The following is a 19,997-nucleotide window of genomic DNA, read 5'->3' on the forward strand; positions in this document are numbered from 1 at the left end:
TATCTGAGTCAATGCTCCAACTTCAGCCAGCTAACCACTGAACAGAAGAAGAGCTGGATAACGGCAAACAGGAAGTGCTGGCGATGTGGGCGTGCTCATCAGGCCTCTCAGTGTCGCCTCAAGACCACCTGCAAGAAGTGTAAAGGGAGGCATCTGGAAATCTTGCATGACGTCAATGTCAGGGTACCCTCTGATGAGAGCAGCAACACAGTCACTAAGCCAAGTGATGTGTTCTACCTCGATAGACGATCAGGTGGCAGTCCAGTGATGCTGAAGGTGAGCAAAGTCATCCTGCGCAATGGAAGGGAAAGCATGGAGGCATACGCCATATTGGACGATGGCTCTGAGCGCACGATTCTACTGGCTACAGCTGCACAAACACTGAAGCTTCGCGGCAAACCAGAAGGCCTAGCTCTGAGAACCGTGCGCCAGGAGGTGAAAGTAATACAGGGCCATTCTGTATCATTCACCATATCCCCTGTAGGCCAGCCAAACAAAGTTTTTCGGATAAGTGGAGCCTTCACGGCAGAGCCATTAGGCCTAGCAGACCATACTTACCCTGTGAAGGCGCTGCAGCAGAAGTACAAACACCTCCGAGGGCTGCCTCTCAGAGACCTCAACAGTGTCCACCCAGTCATCCTGATTGGTTCAGACTACCCCGAGCTAATCACACCCATTGAGCCTGTGCGACTTGGTCCCTCAGGTGGACCAGCTGCAGTGAAGACCAAGCTCGGATGGACACTGCAAGGGCCAACCAGGTTAGTTCAGCAGCAGCTACAGTCAAGCCAGTGTTTCCACGTGTCCACCGTTTCACCCTCCACTGAGCTGTTCCAGAATGTTGAAAGGCTTTGGCAATTAGACGTTCTACCATACAGGAGCGAGAAGCTTGTAACTCGGTCACGTCAGGATAAGGAAGCCATGGCCATGCTGGAGCAGAAAACTGTGCGCGTAGATGTGGAAGGGACACAGCGCTATGCCACACCGCTGCTGAGAGTTAACAATATGCCCAAGCTGCAAGTTCATAAGGAGGTAGTTCTTCCCCTACTGCGCAACATTGAGCGTCGCTTGGCAAAGGACCCAGAACGGGCGACTGCATACCGCGAGGAAATAGAGAAGCTGGAACGAGCAGGGTACATCGTGGAAGTCAAGGAAGAAGAGCTGAGCAGTGATGGTGAGTCATGGTTCATCCCTCACCATATGGTATCTCACAATGGGAAGAACCGCATTGTATTTAATTGCTCCTTTGTGCATAATGGAGCTAATTTGAATAACCTGCTTCTCCCTGGCCCAACCTTGACTTCTAGCCTGCTTGGTGTTCTCCTGAGATTTCGTGAGCATTCCATCGCTATCAGTAGCGAGATAAAAGGAATGTTCCATCAGGTGAGGTTACTGCCCCAAGACAAAGCATTGCTCCGTTTCCTGTGGAGGGACTTACAGAAAGACACCCCCATTAGCATCTACGAATGGCAGGTTCTTCCATTTGGGACAACATGTAGCCCGTGCTGCGCCACATTCGCACTGTTGAAACATGTTAGCGACCACAGCCAGCCTGAGGAAGATGTCCGTTTAGCTGTTGAAAAATGTTTCTACGTTGACAACTGTCTCCGAAGCGTGCAAACTGTGGACGAAGCAAAGTCACTGGTGGACAAACTGCAGTCCCTCCTATCAGAGGGAGGATTTCAGCTGCGTCAGTGGGCAAGTAACACTCCTGAGACCATCAATCACCTTCCCAAGGACCTAAGATCAGAAAGCAACGAGTTGTGGTTGAATGCCACTGAGACTGATCCTCAGGAGTTAACTTTGGGATTACGATGGTTCTGCCAATCTGACACCCTCGGCTACAAATGTCGTCTATTGAACCAGGAAGTACCAACAATGAGACACATCTATCGGGTTTTAGCTAGCCTTTACGACCCGCTGGGATTCATTGTCCCCTTCACCACAAGAGCCAAAGTCTTGGTCCAGTCCCTGTGGAGCAAAACAAGGGACTGGGATGACCCAGCTCTGCCCAAAGACGCCATGCTGATGTGGACTGAGTGGCAGGATGAGTTACAGCGACTACCTCAGATTACCTTGCCCCGTTGCTACGTAAGTCCTCAGATGGACATAGAGGCTTGCACCAGAACAGTTCACATATTCTGCGATGCCTCCGAGCGTGCCTATGGTGCTGCTGCTTACCTACGCACTGAGGGTCAAGATGGACATGTCGAGGTGTCATTCCTCACTGCACGTTCTAGAGTGGCTCCTAAGAAGCAGCAGTCCATGCCACGTTTGGAGCTTTGTGCAGCGCTGACAGGAGCCCAAGTAGCCACTCTTCTACGAAGGGAGCTCACCTTGCCTCTACATGATATTAACCTCTGGTCAGACTCCACAACAGTCCTGACTTGGATCCAGTCAGAGTCTTGCAGGTTTAAAGTTTTCGTTGGTACACGAGTGGCTGAGATTCAAGAACTGACTAGTGAATGTTCTTGGCGCTATGTCGACTCCAGTAATAACCCTGCAGATGACATCACTCGTGGCAAGACTTTAACGGAAATAGCGGAGGATGGCAGATGGAAGGATGGACCATCATTCCTGGCACAGTCACCTGAGTCTTGGCCCACAAAGCCTTCATTGTCTGTAACAGACGACGAAACAGAGACACGAAGAATGATGTTCTGTAGCCTGGTCACCACCACTGCGCCTCCAGCCCTCCCTGACTTAGACCAGTTCTCCTCATTCCGAGATCTAGTCCATGCAGTTACACTTTCTCGACACGGGGCGGCCGCAGGTCCAAGCAGTCCAACAGCAGAAGACTATAAGAAAATAGAAAGGGAAATTCTCCAACGATCGCAGCAGGACAGCTTTGGAGAAGAGTACGCCCTCCTATCTGCTGGTAAACCCTTGACATCTACCAGTAGGTTGCTCACACTTGCTCCAGAGTTGGAACAGGCTACTGGACTAATAAGAGTTGGAGGCCGTCTTCGCCGCAGTCAAAACCTGGAACCAGACATAGTCCATCCAGTGGTGCTAGATCCAGCACATAAGATCACAAAACTTATAGTGCATGACGTGGATGAAGACCTAAGGCACCCGGGTACAGAGCGCCTATTTGCCGAACTTAGGAGGCGTTTCTGGATATTACACGGCCGAGAGGCGGTTAAACGGCATCAGCAGTTTTGTCCAGAATGCAAGCGGTGGAGAGCTCAGCCCAAAGTACCCCTCATGTCAGACCTCCCTGAAGTCAGACTTCGCCTGTTTAAGCCTCCTTTTTACTCTACAGGAGTCGACTGCTTCGGGCCGTTCATAATCAAAGTTGGACGGCGCTCCGAGAAAAGGTGGGGGATACTCTTCAAGTGCTTGACAACGAAGGCAGTTCACATTGATGTTCTGACAAGCCTGGACGCTGACGCATTTCTGATGGCCTTACGTCGATTCATCGCCAGAAGAGGGAAGCCTTCAGAAATTTTATCAGATCAGGGCACAAATTTCAAGGGCGGAGATCGAGAGCTCCGCAAAGCCTTCCAAGCATTGCATCCCGATCTGAAAGATCAGTTATCACAGCACCAGATCAGCTTTAAGTTCAACCCCCCTAGTGCACCTCACTTTGGTGGCATTTGGGAGAGAGAAATAAGGTCAGTTAAAGCTGCTCTGTACGCCACTGTACAACCACACGCCATACCAGAAGAGGTATTGCGTACCGTCTTAATCGAAGTGGAGGGAATCCTAAATTCAAAGCCACTTGGATATGTGTCTAGTGATGTGGCTGACGCAGACCCTGTAACCCCAAACTTGTTACTGATGGGGCGGCTGGATCCGTCCCTGCCTCAAGCCGTTTACGAGGAATCAGAGCTCCTAAGTAGGAAAAGATGGAAGCACTCACAAATCCTCGCTGATCAGTTCTGGAAATACTTCATTCGCCACTACCTTCCAACACTCCAGACCCGGGCTAAGTGGAACAAAGATACGCCAGCTCATCAGCCTGGAGACATTGTCATGGTGATAGACCCCCTGCTGCCCAGAGCCCTCTGGCCGGTGGGCCGGATCACCAAAGTACTTCCCGGAACCGATGGTCGCATCCGGACAGTGGAAGTCAACGTCCAGGACAGGTGCTACATAAGGCCAGTGGCCCGACTCATCCCATTGCCCGCCGTCCCAGACATGGAATCCCGCCCCGTTCTGTCACGTCCTTCAGAGGACAAACTGGATGAGTGACCAGTTTGGGGGCGGCTGTTGTGAAGGACTAGAGACTTTCACATGACCAGGTAGACTTTTTGCTGACTGTCTATGCTTCTGTGCGTGCAACCCTCGTGGCTACACCTGTGGAGTTAACTGGGGGTGCGAGTCCGAGGGCGCATGCGCATGAACCAGTGGACGGAGAGACGGAAGGATACCTTGCGTGCTGTGGAGTTATCGTGCCTTTCGGATGCTGTTGTGCGTTCATAAACCGTAAGTTTAGCATTTCTTGTTTTGCGTTAAGCTGTTAATGCGAGTTTGTGGAATAGCGGCATGAATATCCACGTATGTTGCCGAAGATTGCGTTTATAGCGTGTAACGCGCTTACCGCGAGCACCGCGAGCGCCGCAATTAAGTAAACAACGGAGTTGTTAACCCTTTCCTGCCGTGTAAACAGAGACTTTAACCCTTTCCTGCCATGTAAAACGGAGATGAAGCTTGTAATTGGATAATATGTTTACTTTACGGCGTAGAATATATTTGTAGTAGTGTCTATTTAGCCATTGCCCATGTGGTTCTTATATGATTAGCCATATTTTGCTGTTAATGTTGCAGTCACAATGCATATGTATCTAAGAGGCACTGTTATATTCTGTTTACTTATAGAAACCACAATTTCATAACTTCAATAAAACTCTGGACCGGTTCATCATGTCTGCATTTTAATCAGATGCTCCACGGTGGCTCCTGCATAATTAATACTAGGATCAAGGAAACATGATCTATAAATAATAGTAATGTTGCAAAGTCCACAAAGATATCCAGTGTCAGCAATTTGACAAAAGATCAAATATGTAAGGATAAATTATTTTAGTTTTTTTTTAAATAGTTGAAAGTGATGGAAGAACAAAGACAGCAGTATTGCTCATCACACCCACATAGTCACGATTCTTTATCAAAAAATGCAACAATAGACTTTCAAGGAATTACTTCTGCTCAACTTTTCATCATACCTGATTTGAACATCTGCTCTAGCCTGACAGTGCTGTTGGTAATTAACATGTGAATCAAGTAAATATGGTGGTTAACACAGTTGTCTCTAAAAAGGAACATATGGATCCAACTTCCTTCTCACTTCCTCAAGCAAAATGCTTTGGTTTATAAAGGGAAGTGATGGAGCTGTTTGTAGTGTTTTCTTTACTGCACCTTTGCTGTAATAAATACCATCAGTTCATTCTTAAGTTCTCAAAGGATCTGTGTCTGCTATGCACACAGGTTTGGAATTTTTTTTCAACACATGTTCTTTTGATACAAACCGTTCTTGGATGAGCAAGATCTGCCCAGTTCTCTCCCAGATCTCGCTTTGAAAATGAAAGAACATAATAGGAAATAAGAAATAGAGGGTATGTTAAGAGAAATTATGTGATCTTTGCGAAGACTTGTTAAGGCTTTCATTCTGGCTGTAAGACTTTCTCTTGCATGTCACATGAAGACTCTCCGCTTTTTCTCATTACCTCAGGACACCTGGTTTTCTTCTGATCACAAATGTAACTGCGTTATGAGAACTGAGTCATTTTCTCAGTAATCCATGGGCATGAAGAAAAAAGGAGAAAAAAAATAAGTTGACAGTTAGAGGAGAGTTCGTTTTTCATCTTATCCAAGTTAGGAAAAACTTAACTGCATATCAAACTTTTTTTCTCTCTCTCAGAGCGCCCTGAGTAAAAGCAGCAAGCCTGAATTTAGCCTCTCATTTATGAATCCCCTCCATCCAATTTTCTTTGCATGGCATAAATATTGAATGGGCAGGCCAGAGAAAATGAATAATCCCTCCTTTGATCACAATACAATGCATAGGGTGGCCATCTTAAGGCACAGCTTTGCCACCACTCAGACTGACACGGAGTAATTTAAAGGATCTTTTTGTTGTTCACTTGAGCCATCTTAGCTCCTTTTCTCTCTGTCGATTTGCTTCATCTGATGCAGACCAACCGTGACATTTGATGGTGCTCATGCACAATCACCTTGTTAATGTATCACCTCAGTCTTCTTCAATCTGAACAACTAATTTCTTTCCTTCTATCTCTTTCAGACAATGCTTAAGGACGACTCCTTACTGCTCATACCTAATGTGTTAAAGGTGTTCTTGGAGAACGGACAGATTAAGTCATTTACGTTCGACAGCCGCACCACTGTGAGGGTACGTATAAAAGGTGCTGAACTCCAGCGTCGCTGTGACAATGAATTTCAAGTAGCTTTGATCAATAGTTTTATAATAGCAATGCTTCAAATGATGCTATGTGTATGTAATGATCTCTTGCAGATTGCAGTGAGGGTTTCATGTCAATTCCACTGCTTTAGTTCACTTTCTTCATTGACTCTCTTTGTGATAGTTTCTGAAACGGCTTATATGGCTGCCTGCACAGAGTGGCACACAAAAGGGAGCTGCCACAAGGCAAAAGAATACATGCATATATATTATAAGTTCCAAATTGAAAAGATTGCCTCTTGCTTATTTGCAATATCAGTCATTATGAACGAGTGTTCCTCTGTGGTGTTCATGTACTGTAAAAATATGCTGCTGTACACCAAAGGTGACCAAATGCACTAATCATGATTTTGGACACGTAGCTTTTGATTTAGTGCTTAATAAAATTATTATTTTGATGATTTTTTTTTGAGGAAGTCAAGATTGCATTAGGCAAACTTTAAAAGTTTAAAATCGGACATATTTGGACCAGTGGAGGTGGTTTGGACAGCTGATCAGGAGGCCCTCCCTTTGGAGGTTTTCTAGGCGTCCCACTGGGAGGAGACCCAGGGGAAGACCCAGAACTCGCTGAAGGGACTATATTTTCAGTCTGGTCTGGGAATGCCTAAGGGTCCCCCAGAATAAGCTGAAGGATATCGCTGGGGAGTGGGGTGTCTGGGTATCCCTAATCTTTTAATTTCACCAATGTGCTCTTTGCAACGGGCATTTTGTCAGAGTCCGGCTGTGCAGTATGAATCTGTGGAGGGAGCTAAATATTATGGTGATTCCAAGAAGGCCTTCCAACCTCAGAGATGTGGAGCGCATCCATTTAGAGATGCTCACACGGCACGCTTTCCATACAAGAACCATCACTGGCCTTTCTCATGTATTGAATAGAGTGGCTGCAATAAGTTTCATTTGTATCTATCCTGTGCTACACAAGGGGCAGAACAAAATAACTTCAAAGCTGATGATAATGACTACGTATTTAGCTTTAGAAAAGTCAAACTCATGAGGCAGTTTTATGGTTGAAAATCAAGATAAGTTTTATTTATAAAGTAACAAAAATATGAAGAATTAAGAAATTTATCAAGTATAAATAAATTATCTAGTATTAATATATCAAAGTTTCATTTACAGCCGCCAGCGCCATCACTCATTCTGACAAAAAAAAATCCATAACTGTGGTCTTGCTAAGCAGCCTAATACCATAATTTAATGAAAGCGTTTTTATGTCATAAATAAACCTGCGAAGAAGTCCAGTACTGTGAAATAAAATTCTTCAGTATTTGTTTTTTCAGCTTGAAAGCATGATGTAAAAATAAATGCAATACAGAGAATTTTTTGCTTGTCACTCACAGGACTCCTGCCTAATACAAACTGTCTCACTGCTTTGAGAAAATGCAGCAAAATCACAACTTCCTTCCTCCTCTCAGTTTCTGCAGCATAAAATACAAATGTTGCCATCAAGGTTGTAAACTAGAAAATTAATTTAGTGAGCCAGAGGTTGTATTTATTTCTGTTTCAGCCTCTAAGATGAGCTTGACATCTTGTATTAGGCTTATTAAATGTGCTCTATTAGATTTCACAAATCCCTCCCCGTGCTTCATAACGAGTGGGAGAGAGAAACACAGGGGGACTTTTAAGGAAAGATGAATGATGTGCTCTCCTGTCAGTCTAATTAAATGGAATTTCAGCATAATAAGAAAAGCCAAGATCAATACTGCTCTGCCACAGACTGAATCAGTGACACAGCAGGCGAACCAGTTGTATGCCCCTCTGACTGACCTGACTACTTGCGAGACCTTCATTTGATCGTGTGTCTTTATGTAGCATTATTTAAGACAAACGACACTTCTCAATACTGTTCAAAGGGACCTCAGATGTTCTAATGCAAGTTCTCTTTTGCTCTGAATGAGGTTCCATGTTGACATTCTCAGCCAAATTACAGTGACATATTACAATTATAGAATCATTTTCACGTTCCATTTTACTTAAATAAGGCAAGCACAAAAACCAGCGGAAACTCTATCCTCAGGCAAAGCCCGTACCCAGATATGATAAGCACTGAGTTTTCTCTCAGATACCTCAGGCAATTCCTCCCCAGATATGATAAGCACTGAATTGTCTTTTAGATAGTACTCTCTGAGAAAATCTCTGCATCATTCACAGATACTGATCTGCAAAATTAGCTCTTCTTTTTTTTTTTTTTTTTTCTTTTGCCTTGGACATCCAATTGCAGACACATTATTTCCTTGAAATAGATCCACTCGCGGCATAGAATAATGAAATTCAATGAAAGCTTTCAAAAAAAAGAAAAAGAAAAACATAAGAACAGAATAAAGAGATAAGATAGTAAATGCTCCCTGAAAGGATATCAGTTTGACAAACTGCGGCTCATATTGCAGTAAACGTGGAAGGATTTCAGGTGAAAATGGTTTCCATGGATCAATTCATTTTTGTTGTGCCGTAAATGTGATTTATCTCTGAAAATGCATTCTGCTTCCATCTGTTTCCTTTCAGGATGTGATCTCCTCCCTGCAGGACCGCCTCTCATTGCGCTACATTGAGCACTTTGCTTTGGTGCTGGAGGCAGGTGGGCTGGACCAGAATCAGAAGTTGCATCTGCTGCAGGAAAACCAGCCGCTGACACACGTAAGAATGCAGTAATCTGGAATAACCTCAAGATGTGTGTTAAAGCAGTTTGAATGAATATGACTGAAGCGATTGGCAGGAGAAATAGGGGACACTTCACCATAATTGTTGTGCAAAATACAGCTAACCCGAATGGGTCAAACAGAAAAACACCCAAAGAAACTAATTTTTTTTTTTTTAAAGCTGAAATATTAAAACTTGACTAAATCGTGGCACAAAGTTGTGAAGTAGAAGACAAAAAGAAGTCCAGTTTTAAATTTGCCGCAAGCAATGGTTCACAGCAAGCATATGGAAAAAGGTATTCTGTTCAGGTCAGGTGAACATGCCCACATTGTAGTGAAACATTATAGTGGCAGCATCATACTGCGGGATGTGTTTCATAGGCAGTGACAAGAAGGCTGCTCAGAGTTCATAGGAAGATGGATGGAGCTAAATAAGAACACAGCTGGAGGAAAACTTGTTAGGCGGTGCAAAAGAGCTCAGACTGACTGTGGTTCACGTTCCAGAGCTATATATATATATATATATATATATATATATATATATATATATATATATATATATATATATATATATATATATATATATATATATATATATATATATATATATATATATATTTGACTAGTTTGGATCAAAGTAGAGTTGCAGGATATCAAGAAAACACAAAATTGCAATACTATTACTCATATAATGTAACATGATCCCATGTAATCCCAGTCATAAACGCATTTTACAGATTAATGTATGGCTTTACATCTTTTTACAGTTCGGTGCATGATTTATTAGAAAAGTAGCACAGAAATAACTCATTGTGACCTTGCAAAGACAAACGTGCACATTGCATTCGGAAATCAGGCCTTTCCACTTAGGACAACATGATCTGGTGTTATGCAACTAAAGATATTGCCGTTATCTAACTGATGGAGTCCTGTTCCCCCAGGTGGTGCACAGAACCTATTTCCAGGGGATGAAGTGTCTGTTCCGTGTGTGCTTCTTCCCCAAGGACCCTGCAGATCTGTTAAGAAGGGACCCTGCTGCATTTGAGTACCTCTATATACAGGTAAAGCACTGGATTATGGGGGGATTTAAACAGATAGCACTTAGTCTCATTGTACTATTGGACAGTTGTCTCTTTGATGTGTAGCATGTGCCAAGAGGGAGTCAACGCTTTTAAGTTCCTTTATTCAGTCTGCTGTTGGATTATGTATACCTTTGTTACCATTTGAATTAGGTTGGAGACAGAATTAAGCACGTTCTGTTGTGAGTACTCATGTTTTAATAAATGCACGTATTCTCAAGCACATTCATTAAAGCAGGGGCCACCAACATGGTGCCCGCAGACACCAGGTAGCCCCCCAGGACCAGATGTGGTGCCCACATGCCTGTTCAAAAACATAGCACAGCCCTCCAGTGCGCTGCATCTAAAATGCTGTTTTATTTAGTTGCATTTCCTTTTTAATCATACTTGTATTTACAAAGATTTAAAAATGACAAAGGCATTTAAAACAGATTTTTATGACATAAAGTCGAGGAGGCCCTTCGTATGACACAGTACCGATGAAGTAGGTCTCAGTCTCAAAAAGGTTGGTGATCCCTGCATTGAAGGGACAGGCTACATATTTTAAATGAGACTCTTTTTAGAGATTATGGCAAGATATCATGTTACCTGCAGTGGGTAACGCTATTACTGTCTTTTCTCTGATTAAACAGAGAATATCGAGTTGTTTAAAATCCCTGGCCTCTTTATTAGGTAGTTGTGGGAATGAAAATGTCCTGTTGATGTTAGAGAAGAATGGGCAGACTGGTTTGAAATAATAAAAAGACAACAAAAGGCCAAATAACAACCAAACTGTGCAGAATAAAGACTAAAGGCGGCAAACCTTGAAGCACACGGGCGACAGCAGCAGAACCACATGGGGTACCACGACTGTACGCAAACAGCAGGAGACGAAGGTGACAGTTCACACAGATCCACCGAAATTGGACAGTAACTGATTGGGGGAAAAAAAACATTCCCTTGTTTGACGAGTCGCAATTTCAGCTGCAACATTCAAGATGGAAAAGTCAGAATTTTGCATAGAAAACATAAAAGCAAGGATCCAACCTGCATTGAATCGATATATTTTTCTTTAGACACTTTAAACGGCCCCAGCCTATCCGAATATTGTTCCTGACCAAGTGTGTCCTTCTACGACCACAGTGTGCTCATCTTCTGACTGATGCTTCATCTATAACTACTTTGTTTAACGTGACAACGAGTCCACTATGCTATAAGAGTTGCTTGAAGTGTGTTGTTATGTTCTCACAGAGTCGCAATGACGTTATCAAGGAGCGCTTTAGCTTGGACTGGAAATCTGACGTCATGTTACGACTGGCCGCCCTCCATATCTACATCACCGTGTCCTCTGCCAGGCCTAATCAGAAGATCTCGCTCAAACATGTTGAGTAAGTCCACAAAGCAACTCCATTAATGCCTCTAGCACATCAATGAGACTCACAGTAAAGTTTGCTCATTCAATGTATAAATGATTAATTATTGAATCTAAAACGTATTAGAAGTTCTGATTATTCAAGGACCATTTTTCTTAGGTAGTTATCCAACACAAAATGCATTGCTTTGTGAAGTTACATCTCCCAAAATGTCCTCATTTATTTTCCCAACTCCTCAACTTAGCAAGTAATTAGTAACTGCTATCATAACCACAGCAGCAGATCAGATTCGCTGTGCTTGTAATAGACTTCGAATTACAATAAGAAGCCAGGGGTTGATGAGGATGTTACTCACCCCCAACGTGCCTTGCAATGAGATGAAAAAAAAAACCTTTTTGTCCTCTCTGTCTTGTACAATATTTTCTCTTTTGTGTATTGAAATCGACCATTTTCTCACTTGTCTCCCTCACAGAAAAGAGTGGGGACTAGAGCCTTTCCTTCCACTCACTCTTCTTCCCACAGTGAAGGAGAAGAATGTGTGCAAATCCTTGTCTCAGCTGCTGAAGACATACCAACATCCACCACCGTCAGGGAATAAGGTGACTCGATAAAAAGGGAAATGTAACTTTTTAGATCGGCTGAAACAATTGTAACAGCCAAATGTTATTTAAAATGGAAAAACACAAAGGAGACACAAACTTGATTGTAATTAGCATAAATTCTCACCACATTGCTGATTTTTTGCACGCGATAAAGTTTGATTGCTTGATAGCAAGTAATTTGGGCAAGCTGTACCTTACCAGTTGTATAAGATTTTATTGACCGGAATCGTGGCTCAACAGTGCCCCCCAGAGCATTTAGGAAGTGAAGCAGGAGGATTTTACTTTGACAGATGAGCTTTTTCTAATTATCTCTACGCTGGCAGGTTCCTCCACTCCAGGGAAAGCTGCAGTACATGCGAATACTCAACGAGCTCCCACCTTTTGGTGGAATACTGTTTCACACTGTGGGACTGGTAAGATATGTTCAAGTATTTGCATTCCAGAATATAAATGAAGTGCTTAGCCATTTTTACTATCATGTTTACACCTGTAGGGCGTGTTATGATAAACCATAATTTCAAGGACTTGTTCCAACCATAGAATGTGTAACAACCAGTAATAAAACGTTTTTGCACTCTGTTACAGGATGAAAAACAGTCTGCCACGACACTACTGGTGGGGCCTCGACACGGCATCAGTCATGTAATTGACCTGAAAAACAACCTCACAACAGTTCTGGCTGAATTCAGCAGGATTTCCAAGATCCAGCTTTACAGAGAGAGTCAAGGAGTGGCTCGTGTTGAAGTATCAATTCATGAAGCCAAGGTAATAGAGAGTAGCCTATGAGGATGTACGTTACAATTTTTCCTCCATAGAATTAATGCTAAAGTTTACAAAAAATTGCTTTAGAGCAATGGTTCTCAAATTTTTCACAGCAAGTACCGGCATTCTGAAAGACATTTTAGCACAGTATAACCTAGACTTTTTTAATTTGTTGTTTCATTATAAAAATAAACAAACTAAAAATCCTATACATGAAGGATGCAACAAGGTAATTTTTACTCCAAAAGTTTGAAGTTGGAAATATTCAAACTTACAATATATGAGTCAAAATTCTAACCTGAAAAGCTACTACACTGCACTTCATAATTTCTTAATTTAATTTCTGATAAACCACGAATCACCGTACTTGAACAACCCAGTAGTTTTGGCAGTAAGGGTCTTTCAGTTATATAATCTAATTTTCTTCTGAGTGCATCTTTGGCCGATAGTTTGAGAACCATATCTCTGAACCTTTGTAACTTTTATCTGACCAGGTTATAATCAAATAATCCCTCTACATTTCCCTCTCTACCACAACCTTGCAGCCTCTGGTTTTACTCATGGAATGGCCTGACGCCAGTAACTTTGCGTGCCTCATCTCTGGCTACTATAAGCTATTTGTAGACCCCAAACGAACCATCTACGTTCGTAACTTTGGTCAGTCTCAGCTGACCAAGCCAGGTAAATATGATAAATTCTTTTATGCAAGCAATGTTTTAAATATGTATATACAGTGAATGGATTAAACAAAGATTGATTAAATGTGCATATGTATGTGAAGAACAAATGTATTGAAAGTTCAAGAGTAAATTATGATTTGAAATGAGGAAAATAACTTGATTATAGCTTTATGTAAGTTACTGTCAGGGATTATCTGCATTATGTGTCAAGTAGTCATGGACATTTATGAACATTGCTTTTTTACTGAATGGAGTCATTTTTGACAACCTGGTTTTCCCATCTCATGGCGCCCTCTGCTGTCTCTTCTCCCATCTTCATTCTAACTCATTGGACTGGAATGCCATTTTGCTTTCTCCAAGATAGAGCAACATGAAGTCTGCTTTTTGCTGTAATCATAAACTTTTAGTGTTCACTCATGAACAGATCTTCAGGCATCTGCTACATCAATCTGTAGTCTACATCAAAGAAGAGTCTTGCCATCGTATCATTACATCACACCAGAATCTAACCCTCCAACCTCAAACAGATTTCAGCCCTTAACATTCATCTCTGAAATAAATATGTGCCATCTGACCACAAGCTGTTGCCTTTGCTTGTCCATCTGGATCTTCTCTATCCCTAGTTCTTAACACCTCAAACTCTCCACTGCTCTGACCATTCTATCCTTAGATTACAGAAGTTCCCATCATCCCCACCCACGAGCTGGGGCAGCCGGATTACAAAGTGGAGGGCGGCGAGGGGAGGAGAGGGAAAGTTCGCACAGGGAGTCAGGAAGTTCAAGATCCATGGTCCCTGCAGAACCTCAACATCTAGGCTTGTGTCACATCCACCTTAGAGAGCAACAGCAATTTCAGGAGCTCCAAGTGCACCCAGAGGCAGAACTCGACATCAATGAGAACTTTATCTCTCGTGAGCCCCCTGGTCGACCCCGTACCAAATCAGATCCCACACATGAGAGTACAGAGGAAATAGCTGCGGTGTTAGAGAGCCCAGCTGTGGAGAACACAGGATTTCGAGTGAGGGCCCAAACAATGGTTCAATCAAAGAAAACCTCACGGTACTTCTGTGACTCCTGCAAAGCCAGACTAAGGGCCGAGGGTCACTCAGCGGCCGCAAACAGCAGTGGCAGCTCAGGGAGACATTGCTCCAGCGCGTGTGCCTCTCGAGATGGAGGGGCTGTAGACCTCATGGCCCTCCCACCTCCTGGAAATGAGGAAGAGGAGGAGGCAAATGGTGGAGGGGAAAAGCTGCAACCACCACCTCCTGCCATTGCTGCTCCACCACCTGGCTTCAGGGACAACAGCTCTGACGAGGATGACCCAAAAAGAGCAAAGAAAGCACGATCCAGTGCAAGTGTTGAGACTGCCACAGGAAAGCTGCCACAAGCTAAAGAAGATGTGCCTGTGACACTGATTGATAATGTGGCCACAAGAACAGTTCGAGATCATGCCCAGGAGCTTGATGACGCTTTGGTGTCCACTTTACAGGCCCTTGAGGCTTTGGCAGCCTCTGAGGACTTCCCGCATCACCCTCAACAACCAACACAGACTGCAGGTCAACAGCCTCAGTCACACTACTGCTCACATTTCACTTACAGCATTCTTTTTCTGATCAAACAGATACCAAATTGACAATACATGGTATTACTGATGTTTCCTGTATTCACATAACACTTACAGATTTTCGGTTTACTTGGGTCTAAAATTACGATTATACATTTTTTTAACTGAAAACATTACTGAACATTTTTACTAAAATATATTTACATAAATGATAAAGATGTTTATTAAGCATTGTATGTCGTAATGAGGCATCCTAAGTAAGATCATTTATTGGGGTGTTTTTTTATGTACAAAGGCAAAACATTTACTAATATTTATAAATTAAGCAAAACCTTCAATTCATACAAAAGCTGTGAAGTTTTAGCTTTTCATATGGAGCAGTCTCACCGGTGCACGGGTAAGTCTGCAAAAGACCTATAGGTTTGGTCTAGAACTACAGGTTGAAGATAAAGTTACTCCAAAACCCTTTATCCCATTTGTGATACACATCCACACATTTCTGTACTGATATTTCTTCTTTGATTATACTAACTGTGCACTTTGTTGGTGTCCTCCTCAGGGTTGATTGTCTTAGCTGCCATTACACCTGAGTCTTCACTGGATTCAGGTCATGAGACCAACTCCTCTGAATTGACAGATGTTTCTGAGATGGTGTCAGCAATGAAGCAAAACCAGAACCAGGCATATCTACTAGCTCACCATATCAACAAGGAGCGTATTCTCTGCCGCCGGGACTTCCCCATGGCAATCCCTGGCTGCACAGCAAAGACCATAGGGACTGGGGCCTTTACTGTGGGTCAGATCCGCGCTGGTTGCCCACCCAAGCAAGTAATCCTTAGCAAGACTGTTCCCTTTAAAGTGAGCCCCACCCAAGATTCAGCAATTCTTAGGGTCGTGACAGAACAAGGTGGCAATCAAGACAGTTCTAAGACTGAACAGAAAGCAGAATTAAAAGCAATCTCTGAGTCTGCCAAAGCAAACGCCTCTGACTCTGATTCAAAGCCACTAGAAGTACCGAAAAAAACGGATACATCATTGACACCTCAAGTTAGTGCAGATCAGAATATATCAAACTCTACAGAAGTAACGCAGTCTCAAAATCTCTCTGACGGTGTGAAGATGAAGACAGCAGCACCTCTTACTATAAACACAATACACAAAGCCTTACCTAAAATTTTGCCTGTGGACACAAGTGTCTCTGCCAAAATCTCCCCCACTAATATGTGCCAAGAAGCCACGACTGCCTCCAGTGAGACCATGAAGCCTTCAAGCTCCGCAGAACTTCTGCCAGTGGATGACCTGTTCTGCACATGCCCAGTACAACAGGAGCCTGCACCTCAACTAAGGCTAAAAGACCCACAGGTTCAAAAGATAGTCGTGTTTCAGTCATCCTCTCCCACAGATGATGAGCGTCTTCGAGCCAAAGGCCTCCAACTGGCAAACAGCAAAGAAAACACAGCAAGAGCAGGACCAGATCCTAATTTGGCAAAACCAAGCCCTCAAATACAAACCAAGTTATCGCCTCATTTGCCTGTAAAGGCAGAAAGGAAAGAAACATCTGAAAACAAGATTGAGGCTGCCGTCGGGAAATCCCGCACAGAGCCACAGGATCAGAAATGTGCCATAAAATCCTTACCTATTTTAGATGATCTCACGAGCCCAAGTCCCAATGTAGAAAAAGTCTCCACTCTTCCAGCTGGAGACTCAAAGAAGCAGGGCAGTGGTAAGAAGGCACAGCGCAATGCCCCATTCTTGAGCTTTAGAAACCTTCTTTCGGCAACATTTCCTGCAAGAATGAGAAGAGAGACAGATGAACGAAGAGCACAGCTGCAAAAAGTCAGGCAGTATGAGCTAGAGTTTTTAGAGGAACTGCTGAAGCCCAAGTCATCACAAGGAGAATTTATACCCCAAGGATCTTCTCCTGTGCCATCAGGCACTCCTTGTGCCTGCCAGCTCCGTACCAGCCCTGTCCTTAAAGCTCCAGGGATTTCCAGGGAGCAGCGACGCAGTTGTGACTGTAAACGAATGTGCAGGGGCATGAGACTTCCTGATACACCAGTTGGCAGTGCTACAGAGACAAAAAATCGAGGCAGAGAGAGAACTATCTCAAAGACCCCTCCAGCTGTTTCCAAAGCCCCTCATGCCCAAGGTGCCCCCAAGAGACCTCAAACTTTAGAGATCAAGACTACAAGAATACGATCTACCAGTCTTGAGTCAAGAGAGCCAAGAGGAGACCAGAGCTCTTGCGTGCCTACTTGTACTTCTCAAACTGACTGCATGGGAGCTCCACAATACAAAAAGCTTCAGAGACGATACAGTATTGGGGAGCTGGACAATAGTTCAAGCACACCGGTGTATGCTGAAGTGAAGCCAAAAGCCAAAAGTCTGGAGAAAGAAATGGAAAGAGTGAGAGCCACGGGGCTGAGGCTACCAATTCCTGTAGAGCCAGTTCACACGCAGTCTCACCAGGCAGAGGGGAAGGGGAAAAGGGGTGTTTTTTTCATTCAGGGAGAGGAACTGTTACGTGATACTAAAGAAGGGACTGGGGAGGTTTTGCTCACATTGCCCAGTGAAGACAGCGATGACAAAGACAAATGCTGCTCATTCTGTTTCTGTTATAGGAAGTGTGAAGCTGCAGATGAAAGCAGTGAGAAAGATGAACTTTCATACTCCATACCCCTACAGGTCCTTCCAGGCATGGACGTTGACTCGCGTACCTTTCCAGTTGTAAGTAAAACACTCCAGGTCCTAAATGCAGAGGACTGCAGTGGGGAAGAAGAGGAGGAAGAGGAAGAGGAACCACAGACACAGGATATTGACCTTAGAACCTGTGGAACACTGGAGGGGAGCCTTGCCCGTGTACAGGCTCTACAGGGGAAAAGTTTCAGTTTACCTGATGGTTTTCTAAATGCCCAGCTAGATGCTAATGAGTTGTTAGCTATCCTACGACAGTGTGCCAACAGCCCACAGGCCGAAGGTGAAGCTCGTCTTCAGTCATCACGGATTGCAGAGTACAAACAGGAACTGGCGGTGCGATTCAAAGAGTTCAGGGCATCATGTCGGCGAGTGGCAAGTGTTGAAAAAAGCCCAACACGAATGCTAGCTGTCGTTTCAGATAGCTTCCAGGTGTTGTGTGAACTGACTCAGACCTTCATCAAACTTGTCAGAGGAGTCCGCTCGGAAGCCCAGAGGCTACAGCTGTTGAGGAAAGTCGAGGAGGTTGCTATCAACTACACTTTGCTTCTCCGTGCAGCGGAAGAGTCCATGGGGCACTCAAGTAGTTTGCCAACAAAGACAATGAGCCCTCAAATTTGCTCCAATACCAATAACATGAGCTCACTTACACGACCCATGAAAACTCTGCCTGCCCAGTAGGAACAAATCTGGCAGGAACGTGTGGATGGCTACTCTGTCCAAATTCATTCTTTATTTAGCGTTTACAATTTTTACTACATCAGCAATGAATCATCCTCAGTAACAATTGCAACTATTTCATCCCATGTTTACAGGCCCTGAGGTAGCCTTGTTTTGAAAAAATAGAGATATACCAAACCAATGCACAATGGAGTAAGAACTCTACAGCAGACTGGGTGACACAGGGCTAATCACCTCATATAAACATTCACAATACAGTATATATATATATATATATATACATATGAATTGTTCTAGTAAAATATTTTATATATCTATATATTATGTATATTTTAGTTGTGTCTATATAGCAAATAATATAAAGTTTGTGAAGAAAATAATTATAAATTTATTTAAATATACTGAAGTAATATAAATATAAAAGTGATAATACACCAGAAGTAAATGTATGCAGTGGACAAAAATAATTCAGAGATCTTGTCACGTAGCGACTTCTGTAAACTGAATAGTCCAAAGGGTTGGCTGGTTAGGTTTTGATGTGTTTGTGGAATTTGTCACCTGTTGTAATGCAAAATTGATCTCTGTTGGCTGTGCTGGCAATGTGTGACATACAAATGTGGGGCAAAATGTAAGGGAAAGAGTTGGAAACAGCAAAGCACTGAACAAGAAGTATAAAACAGGCTATACTGATGACCGGGGCCCCATTCTCTCATTACAAAAACGCAGGTATGGAACACACATGTTTAGAAGCAGACAATGTAGCAGAGACCCAAGTCACAGTTTTATCCACTGTACAGTTATGAGTGGCATCACCTCACTCAGCTGTAAAAAAAAAAAAAAAAAAAAAGAGAGCTATATATAACCCGTAACACAAACTGTGTACTTACACCTTTATCAATTCATGACTCACTTGCATCTCACTGATTGTAAATCACAGAAAAAAAAAAAATCTTCACTAGCGAGTGAGTAAGCCTGTGACTAGGATTTTGCACAACCTCAAAATGATTTCTGGAGTTAAAATGTATCCTTTAATGTTTACATAAGTGTTTTTGATTCATTCTGCTGCTGAAAACCTTACTTGAGTCAACATTGCAACAACAGTTCATCTCCTTAATGCTAATGCTGACCTGTTTCAAAATACTCTTTAATTTGTATTCTTATTTTCAGATACGAAATAAGAAAATCTGCTTTCTATGTGCTGTTACACATTGTGCAATTTAGCAAATATTTAAACACACAAAGTAGTTTTCTATGTATTTTAATAAAACTAACACACCATTTCCTGTCTGAAATCTTTATTTGTGTCAGATCCTCTTGTTATTGCAGGAAATCTACCACCGATGCTTTATACCTGTGCTGGCCTATAATGTATAGTGGATAGACTGGTAAAAGAAAGTGCAACAAAACAAAATTATTGGTGACATTTTTAATCACACAAATGTATTCTCTTACACTGTATGACACTCGGCCGGAAGAAAATTGAGTCTAAGGATGACATTGTTGAAAGTAAATGAGCAATAATTAATA

General features: G+C 42.9%; 1 protein-coding gene and 1 long non-coding RNA gene across 7 annotated transcripts in view; one reads left to right on the forward strand and one right to left on the reverse strand.

Annotated features, from left to right (window-relative positions):
- The window catches only part of LOC110368480, a 119,873-nt gene extending 103,018 nt beyond the window's left edge, over positions 1-16,855 (reverse strand). The window contains exon 1 of the long non-coding RNA XR_004927805.1: positions 16,732-16,855. This is a non-coding gene — a long non-coding RNA (uncharacterized LOC110368480). The remainder of the gene's footprint in view (positions 1-16,731) is intronic.
- The window catches only part of frmpd3 (FERM and PDZ domain containing 3), a 163,475-nt gene extending 143,725 nt beyond the window's left edge, over positions 1-19,750 (forward strand). For 5 of the 6 annotated variants that reach the window (XM_036127195.1, XM_036127194.1, XM_036127196.1 and 2 more), the window contains 10 exons: positions 6,245-6,352; positions 8,924-9,055; positions 9,999-10,118; positions 11,367-11,503; positions 11,961-12,087; positions 12,414-12,503; positions 12,676-12,855; positions 13,398-13,533; positions 14,203-15,087; positions 15,655-19,750. In XM_036127195.1, coding sequence (XP_035983088.1) covers positions 6,245-6,352; positions 8,924-9,055; positions 9,999-10,118; positions 11,367-11,503; positions 11,961-12,087; positions 12,414-12,503; positions 12,676-12,855; positions 13,398-13,533; positions 14,203-15,087; positions 15,655-18,470 — 4,731 coding nt within the window. In that variant the 3' untranslated portion in view covers positions 18,471-19,750. The remainder of the gene's footprint in view (positions 1-6,244; positions 6,353-8,923; positions 9,056-9,998; positions 10,119-11,366; positions 11,504-11,960; positions 12,088-12,413; positions 12,504-12,675; positions 12,856-13,397; positions 13,534-14,202; positions 15,088-15,654) is intronic. The other variant, XM_036127199.1, reaches the window with a different exon arrangement.
- Positions 19,751-19,997: the final 247 nt, after the last annotated feature.

Source organism: Fundulus heteroclitus, chromosome 23 (assembly GCF_011125445.2).
Source record: "Fundulus heteroclitus isolate FHET01 chromosome 23, MU-UCD_Fhet_4.1, whole genome shotgun sequence".
Taxonomy (NCBI): domain Eukaryota; kingdom Metazoa; phylum Chordata; class Actinopteri; order Cyprinodontiformes; family Fundulidae; genus Fundulus; species Fundulus heteroclitus.